Source organism: Echinops telfairi, unplaced genomic scaffold (genome assembly GCF_000313985.2).
Source record: "Echinops telfairi isolate 266 unplaced genomic scaffold, ASM31398v2 ScPeMD7_7417;HRSCAF=8455, whole genome shotgun sequence".
NCBI classification, from domain to species: domain Eukaryota; kingdom Metazoa; phylum Chordata; class Mammalia; order Afrosoricida; family Tenrecidae; genus Echinops; species Echinops telfairi.
The window spans coordinates 1454878-1463834 of NW_022111317.1; the positions used below are offsets into that span (position 1 = coordinate 1454878).

The 8957-nt window shown below is 61.1% G+C and overlaps 1 protein-coding gene across 1 annotated transcript in view; it reads right to left on the minus strand.

The window, feature by feature from the left end:
- Window positions 1-260: 260 nt before the first annotated feature.
- The window catches only part of ANO1 (anoctamin 1), a 126798-nt gene continuing 118101 nt past the window's right edge, over window positions 261-8957 (minus strand). The window contains exons 22-25 of the mRNA XM_045297139.1: window positions 7806-7858; window positions 6860-7044; window positions 3126-3231; window positions 261-2061 (exon numbers count right to left, since the gene is read on the minus strand). Coding sequence (XP_045153074.1) covers window positions 1819-2061; window positions 3126-3231; window positions 6860-7044; window positions 7806-7858 — 587 coding nt within the window. The 3' untranslated portion in view covers window positions 261-1818. The remainder of the gene's footprint in view (window positions 2062-3125; window positions 3232-6859; window positions 7045-7805; window positions 7859-8957) is intronic.

The following is an 8957-nucleotide window of genomic DNA, read 5'->3' on the forward strand; positions in this document are numbered from 1 at the left end:
CATCCACACACAAATACCTAAACACACACACACACACACCTCCCCCCACAGGGCAGTGGGTGGTACCAGGAGCATCAGGAACAAGCCCCAGGGTCTGGCCCACCCCAGAGTCGCTTGCCCACAGTAGACACAGGGCGTCCCTGCAGGCAGCGCCCCTCTGAGCACGGACAGGTGGGCTCAGGCAAATTCACGGGCGTGCTCGGCTGCAGTGCCCCCTCACTTGAAAAATCAGAGGTTCCCACAAAAAGAACGTCACCCAATTCTTAATACAATATTTATTATTTATATACAAAACCCCCATCTCAAACCACTGACTATGCAAGAGGAAAGACCAGTGTCAGATGGCATGCTGGAGCCCAGCGTGGGGCCCTGGACCCCAGAGGACAGAGTCCTGGCACCAACGCGGAGGCTGCCCCTTCGTGGGTCCTGGTGTGACCGGAGGCCGCGCAGGCCCTGGGCCCCCCCAGCCCTGCAGAGCTACACCCCTCACCTCTGAGGTGAGGGCTGCTTGCCAGCTTTTACAATAGGAATCGCCCCCAGTGGTGTCCTGTGAGTACAAATATAGAGAAGTGTTATCAAAATAGAAGGCTTTGTTACGAAAAATCTTTGGTAGTAACGGTTCTTGACGTCCCTCATAAGGGTAGTGGGCTAACTGATAAATAAGGAATACAAATTTTAAGCTACAGAAACAGAACAATAACCGCCCCCCACCAAAAAAACCTACCCAAACCCCAAACCCTCAAATCTGGTGTACGATTGAGTTTTTCTCTTAAAAAAAAAAAAAATCAATCAATCAATATCTCAAGGCTGGGATCACCCCTTCCCAAGAGCCTTCAGACACCTGGGAATCGTTAAGTCATTTTTTGAAATTCCTCGGGGTGGTCCCGTCTCTGGATTTTTTGTTTTGTCAGTCGACTTAGGTTAACCTCAGGATGCCCATGAAGGTTTGCTTAGTGCTGGGGTTGGGGAGGTGGGGCTCTAAGGGGACAGGTGACACCCCCCCCCTAATCATGGGCCCCAGTGCTTCTCTTGCTGTACACCTGCCCCACCAAGAGTGAAAGAACCCCCTCCGAGCCCTTGCAGGGACAGGGTGAGGGATCTGGACCCCCTGCCCCCGCCTGGACTCGGTTTTCTCAGCATCTGAACTCCCAGAGGAGAAGCCTGGACTCTTCTGACCTGGAGGCAGGAGGCCTCGGGGAGCAGACAGATTCCAGCTTCCTTTGCTCCTCGCTCCCCAGAAAGCTCCCTGGCACCTGCTTTTGAACTCCCCTGCTTCTATCCCGGGCCCCCGAGGGTCCCTAGACCCAAACCGAGCAATATGGCCATTTCAATGCAAAGGAGCCCCTCTCCCCCCATGCCGAAACCGGTTTCTAAGAATTGTCTTTGCCAAGTGCCTGAGTCCCCACGTGGACTCAGCTGGACACCAGCAATTCTTTCCCTCCACCGTGGAGACACATGATAAAGGGAATTCCCTGCGCAATGGTTTTGTGCAAAAAAACCAGGAAAGAGTTAGAAAACAAAACAAAACAGAAAAACAACCCGGAAGAATGGAGAACAAGGCCCTTCTCACGGAAAGAGGCCAGCGTCTGTCAGGGAGCCCTTGAGAAGGAAGAGCCGGGCTGGCACTACAGGTCATCCCTGGGGAGGGCAGGCCCGTCCACTCTGCAGTAGGGGCCTGGCCAGCCGGCCACTACAGGGCTCCCATGGGGAAGGCCGGGCTGTCCACCCCGAGAAGGGGCCAGGCTGACCGGCCGGTAGAGGATGCTCATGGGGAAGACCAGGCTGTCCACCCCGAGAAGGGGCCCCGCCGGCCGGCCACTACAGGGCGCCGGTGGAGACGGTCGGGCTGTCCTGGCCGGCTCTGGTGGCATGGTTGTTGCAGGTGTCGTCCTGCGGGCGGCCCTTGTCCATCCAGGTGTCTAGCAGCTGCTGCTTGCCCTGCTCCTCCCGCATGAACAGCTCCACCATGAGCACCTTCTCCTTATGGATCTGCTGGCTGATGTCCTTGGGGATGTCGGGGATGATCCAGTCCACGAAGTCGCTCATGAACATCACCAGGTTCTGCAAGGACCAGCGGGCTCGTGGGGCGGGGAGGGGACGGCGCACCCCCCACCTCCCACGGGCAGCTGCAGGCCCTTCCCTTCTCTGGATGCCCTCCAGGGGTGCCGACGGCCCTGTGTGAGCCAGAGTAGCAACGAGGTCCTGGGGGCTGTATTTGTAGAAGGAGAGGACCAGGCCTTTCTTCAGAGCCCCCTGCGAGTGGACGGGAACCTCCAGCCCTTTCCTGAGCAGCTGGGGCTTCCCCGACAGCCCCCCACCCCCGCCACAGCCCCTCTGGAAACTTCTTGAAAGAAATCAAGCCAGTTTCGGTGGCCCAGGTGGGACTGTGCCTGTGTGGGCTCTCCAGGCTGTGACCTTTCTGACGCGGATCACCGGGCCTTTCTTCCAAGGCCCCTAGGGGTGGTCTGGGCCGCCAGACGGGGATGCGAATGGTGAGCTGGTCCAGCCACCACAAGGTGCTTCAGCAGCAAAGCCTGGTGGTCTCCATCCCACAATCCAGGCACCGAAACCCTCTGGACAGAGGAGGCGCTTCCCGCCAAGCCCTTCCAGGTGCCTAGGTGTTCCCTCTCTGCTTCCCGAGGCTTGAACGGGGCCAGGGGTTGGCCCACCCTTCCTGGGCTCCCAGAGCTCACTGCTCTCTGGGCCCACCCTCGGGCCCGCTCCAGGCAGCTGCATCTTCACCAGTATGGAAAGACCCAGCCAACAAGGGCAGCCAATTCCTGCTCCCCAAGGGATCTCCAGCAAACAGTTTCCCATCTTGCCCCCACCCCTGCTCTCAGGTCTGGCTGGCATGTGTCTCTCTCTAGACCCCACAGGACCCTTTCTGGATCCACAACCCCTGCGACAGGCGGCAGAGGCCCCAGACAGCGAGGCAAGCATGAGCTGACTCATGCTTCCTTAGGGATCCGCAGGGAATAACCCGATGGAACCGTGTGCAGCGGTTCACTGCAGATGCGCCAGGAAGCACAGGTGAGCCCGTGCTCCCTCCCCATGCCGACCCTGCTCCCATCACTTCCTCCAAGCCCGACTCTCCCCGCCTCCCGGGAGCCCCCTGGCCAGCGCACCTGGAAGACAATGACGAAGGCCAGCCTGGCGGCCAGCACGGCCCAGAAGTCCTTGGAGATGTCGTACTTGTGCTCGGACCACGGGGGCTCACGGTAATCTTTGTACCTGCAGGACATGCCGGGTCAGGGCTGGTGAGGACGGGACCTTCCGGAGGGAACGTGGGCCTGGACAGTGCATGGGGGAGCTGCCAGGCCATCCTGCGCCAGGAGGAGCCCTGGCCCTGGAGTAAGACCGGGGACACCAGGTACTGGGCAAGAGCTCAGGGGTTCCGTGCAATTAATGGGCACCCTTGCAGCCACGCTGCCACCCACAGAGGCCAGGGCTATGGCCACCTGGTCAGGGGCAGGCTGAACGCTGAAATGCCTGGGGGTCACACACCTGTGCTCAGGGCAGCGGCCGAAGGCAGCTGCCGGCCAGGTGTCCAAGCACCGTGGAGTGGATGCACCCATGCAGCACCAGCAAAGGGAAACCAAGTCCTATGCACGTGCTCACGTGGGCAGACCTGGCACTCAGGGCGCTGAGTGAGGCAGTCCCTCCAAGGGACGCTATAGACCGGGTGGATGTGCAGAAGCTCAGGCTGGGGGCGGCCACCAGAGCGGCAGTATGGGGTGAGGGACAATTCACCACCTGATGTGGCTCACTAGGTCGCCACAGGTGGAAAGGTGGGCGTGCCTGAGGTGGGGATAGAGGTCGTCTCACGGCAGAAACAGTAAGTGGGACAAAAGGGCCATAGGTCCCAGAGGTTCTGGCAAGCACAGCTGAGCCTCCTTGGTTGGAGGGAGGGGTGGGTTCTGTAAGACTGAGCCGCTACCAGCCCTAAACGCCATCACACCCCCCTCCTACGTAACCATCATGGTGGGCTCCAGGAAGAAAGCCCGAAAACCACTTGCTGAGCCTTTCCAGTCTTGGGGGAGGATGTTCTTGAAAAACCAAAGGCACAGAACTTTGATCAAGGTCGCTGGCTCTGAGTTTCAGCAGAAGGTGCAAGTCAGGGCCCGTTGGAAGAGCTGTCTCCGGCTAGCCAGCCCACCCGCCACACCCCAATTCTGATGCTGGAGGCAGCCTCTTCCTTCCCACGACTCCAGCTGTCTACGCTTGGCCTTGACCCTGCTCTGGAAATAACAGGCAGACCTGAGACCCGAGGCCCTGAGTTCTCCATTCAGACGTGGCCGGCGGACATCCGGTTCCGTGGAATGCAGCCGTTCTTCTGGGCTGTGTGGCGTGCTCACCTCTGACTCCCAGTGAGGGCCAGGCTGGCACGCCTCAGTGGGTTGTCACTGCCCTGGTTTTCAGCAGTGTGCCGGACCTTTCGTCCAAGGCACCTCTAGGTGAATTCGAACCCATGGACCCACCCCTCTCTTTCTCTCTCAGCTCCTGAGTCCACAGTGTGGCACCGGCCTATCCTCTCAGTGGTCCCTTGCTCTCTGCCTACCTTTTAGATATCCTGAGATGCCCAGTGCCTCCCCCAAACAGCTGGGGAGGGGCAGTGTGAGGGTGAGAGCCTGAGATCTCACCTCCACCTAAGGTCTCCCAGGGCTCCCTGATTCTGGGGGATGATGTTCCCCCCCCAAAAAAAACCAGGCTTTGGTTTTAAGGAGGCCGCAGCGGCCAATGACAAGCCCATGGCATCATTGTGGGGTGGGGTTTTGGGGCCGGTCTGCAGGTGAGTCCCCTGGTGCCACTGAGAACCGCAGGAGTGCTGGGAGCCACCGGACTCTGAGCCCTGGTGGTCAGCTCATACCTGCTATGGCTTGCTGTGTGACCCTGAGCAACCTCTGTGGGTCCCAGTCGGGACACTCTCTGACCGAATGTCTAAGGAGCCCTGGTTTGAGCCCACCAGTAGCTCTGGGGCATCAGGAACGGTCCGAGGAGCAGTCTCGGGAAGCCCACTTGGTCCTGCAGGCCCTCATCCGGTGCTGGTTGTCTCTCTACACAATGGCAGGCACGCTCTGCCGCCGTGAGCTGCTGCTGCTCCAGTGAACACACCCTGGCTGGCCCCGCACCCTCACACTGTGGGGCCCCCCCCCCATTTCCCTGGCTCACTTTAGGAAGCACATTGCCAGGTCCCCTGCAAGCTGGAAGCTCTGCCAAACTCTGATCCGCGGCGTCATCACAGCACCCCTGCAGCGCATGAGGTGCAGGGACCGGGAATCAAACCGGGTCCTGGCATAGGAGGGGGTTTCTCCCCTTGAGCCACAGCTGCCTGCAAGCCCCCTTCTCGAGCGGCAATTCAGTGGGAAGCCGGCAGACAAGGCCCCGCTCCTCGGGGCGTGTTTCTGGAGGCTGCCAGGGGCATGGGTGCCAGCAGCTGAGTGATAAGAGGTTGCCCAACCTGCTCTCTGAGGGGAACAGGCAGCCCCGTATGCCTGCTCCTCCCTACTACCTCCTGCACTCCAGGCCGGCTGCTCCGAGATGCCGGAACATGCCCTGGGGGTCAGCTGGCCAACCCCTATGCACCCCTCGAAGCCCACTGATAGCTGCGTCCAGAGAGGCTATGAGCCAACCCTATCTGAGCTGATCTCTGTGTGTGCCCCTCCCCTCGCCTAGCCTGCGGGCACCTGCAGGGGGCAGGCTGCTGCCCTTCCCTGGGTGCGGCTGCTTCAGCTCTGGCAGTAGCCAGCAGCACTGTCAGCTCGCAGCCCCAGGCAGGCAGGCTGGGCTGGGCAGGGCAGGGCTGGGCACAGCTTCTCCCACGCCCACTCTCCTGGGAGAGGTCGGCACCTGCCTCTGTACCTGATGCGGCCAGCGCCAGTGGTGGAAGGGAGCGGCTGGGTAAAGCCCGAGGGGCCCCGTGCTCTGCTCCTCCCAGCTCCTGGTCCCCATGAGCTGAAGGAACAACACTCCCAGCACCAGGATCAAGGCTGCTTCCTCGTGGGAACCCCCACGCCGCCAACAAGGGCCACAGACAGCCACAGCCACCCGGCAACACCCAGCTGCTCTGACCTGCCACCACGGGCCTCTCCCCTGGGGTGTCGGTGGGGGCAGCCGCTTCCTTAATCTGAGCCTGGGACCTGCCACCCTGTGTCCCTCCAGAAAACCTGGGCTTATCCCTACACACACACACCCCTAACCAAACTCACTGCCCCCGAGTCGACTCACAGCGATATCATGGGACAGGGTAGAACTGCCCCTGTGGGCTTCCGAGAGGACGACTCTTGATGAGGGTAGCAAGAGCAAGCCCTGTTTGGGGGAAGGTGTTAGCAGACGGAAGCATGCAGGCCTCCCGGCCTCCCTCGGTGCTACTTCTTCCTTTCACCCTGCGGGCCTGGCACCAGGGCAGGGTGCAGTGGACGACCTGTTCTCCATCCTCCTGGGGCACTCTCTGCCGCCCTGAGCACCAGCCAGGTGCAGCAGCCCCGAGGGAGTGACTGATGGGGCGGGCGCCGAGCTCTCTACGTTTGTCTGCCCAGCATCGGTGTCCTCTCCTGCAGGCTCCAGCACCTCAGTGTCCTCCCTGGGCCTTCCGATCACAACCCCTCCCCTGGCACATGAGCGGCCCAGCCAGTGGGAGCCAGACCCCCAGCCCTGGCACGCCTTGTGTGGACCCCTGGGGGCTGAGCAGGGTGGAGGGTGCGTGGGAGCCCGTGGGGTGTCCTCGCAGCACAGCAGGGCACCTGTGGAAGACAAGCCTGCCCGGGGGAAGGTGGCGCCAGACCTGGCCACCCCTGAGTAAGTCTCTTGGCTCTGTGGGAAACCGGGGTCACACGTTTGAGGGGAGGGGTCCAGAGGGTACCTGCAGATCTGCACCTCGTAGCCCAGGTCCAGGGGGTCGTTGGGAGCTGTGCCGTTCTGGAAGTCGCTGACATCGAAGGAGGACAGTGTGTGGTTGATGAAACCATGCATGGTTCCGTCCTTGCTGTACATGTACAGGTACACCAGGCGCGGGATGAAGTCGGACGTGAAGGAGATCACAAAGGCCTGGTGGTGGTGGTGGGGGGCGGCAGGGTGAGTGTGTGGGGGGGGCTGGCCACCACCGGGGGATGGGGTGGCTGGCCACCACCGAGGGGGAAGATGGCCCACTACTTGGAGGGAGGGAGAAGGGATGTCCACCACCTGGGGGGTCAGCTGGGTGAATACGGGAGGGGGAAGGGAGAGCCGTCATCCCGAGGAGGGCTGTCCATTATGGGGGGGAGGGGGGCTGTCTCCACCTTGGGGAGACAGTGGATTAAGTGTGGGAGGGGGAGGGCTGGCCACCACCCAGGGGGTGGAGTAAGGGGTGGGCAGTGGGGGAAGTTGGAGGGGGCATAAGGAAGGGCTGGCCCACTGCCACTAGGGCTGAAGTCAGTTCCGCAGCCTCTACCCAGAGCGTGCCCACAAGAAGCCGAGGAGATGACCAGGCGGCGTGGGAAGTGCCCTCCGGAGTGGGAAGTCTTGGGAATCTCTCACAGGCTGTGCGGTCTCAGACCCCCGTGACCCCTCTGAGCCCCCACTGTCATCTGTAAACGGGACCCTGGCCTCGCTGACCAGCCACTTAGAGAAGCTGGGGAGGCGGCAGGGAAGGTATTGACACAGACCCGTCAGTGGGGTGGTCTTGGGGCAGCATGGTGCGGTGCAGGGGCCCGGAGTGGACGCAGGTGGCTGGCCCCCTGTGCCTCAGGTTCCTCATCGGAATGATGGGCAGGAACCCTGGACCGCCCTCCTGTTGGCCCGGCCGGCCGGGTGTCCCTTCCCTCACTTACATTGATGATGACCGCCAGCTTCCCGATGCCTCGGAGGATGTTGTACCAGATTCCTGAGGGAGGAGAAGAAGGCTGCTTTACGGGCCCTGCTGACCCAGCCTGGTGGTGCAGCTCCTTAAGCACTGGGCCACCAACCCAAAGCTCAGAGGCTCATGGGTCCACCCAGGAAGTGCCTTGGAAGAAAGTCCTGGTGGTCTACTTCTGAAAAGCCAGCCAGTGCACACGCCCCTCCCCCAGAGCCAGGTCCACGCTGACACACGCAGGGGCACCAGGGCTCGGAACGGACTTTCCAGCAGGCTTCTTGTTTGGTTTTCCTGGGAATACCCTTGCTGTCCATGGGGGAGGGAGGGAACGGTTAAGATGCTCGACCACTAAGCTAAAGGTTGGAGGTTCGAATGCACTCTGGGCACCTCCGGGCGATTCTACACTGCCCTGTAGGGTGGCTGTGAGTCGGCACCGACTCACGGCTGTGGGTTTGCTCTTTGGTCTGGATGGTTTTGTAACGAAGGGTTGAGAACAATTCATCCAAGGGGCAAAGCCTCGTTAAAAGTGTCTTTCTGCCGGGAAGAAAAACCAACTGGGGGGCGGGGGTGGGGTGGGGGGAAGGTTTGAGCTACAGGAAGAACTGTGCACACACACACGTGGGCATCTGAACCAGACTCGTGCATGCTTCAACAGCAGAGCTCAGTCAAGAGAACTTGGACTTCAGGAAGAAGGCGTGGCTTCAGTAGGAAAAGAAGCTCCCTGTGCGCTCACCGCGTTGGCATTTGCTTAAACATCCACTCCACGGGGCCCCACGGACCGCCGGCCTTCTTGGGTGTGGAGTAGTGAAACAGACCCATGCGCAGTGGCAGAGAGCTTGGTGGGGGGGTGCCCGGGGGGTGGGGCTTGTGACAAGGGTGCCAGCGCTGCGAGCAGACAGTGGCCGAGGTGGCATTAGATGTCGGCCTCAGTGGGCACCGCCGAATAGCGTGGGCAGAAACTGCCGCGGTGGCAGACGGCAGGCTCCAGATGGTGGTGCAGGGGCCTTACACCGTGAAGAAAAAGGAAGAAGGGTTCTGCTCGGGTGCAACGCCCACCCCACAGAGCCCGTGTTATCAGAGACCTGGAGGCCAGGTCAGGGGATTGTCGCCTGGATCGAGCCCTGGGAGC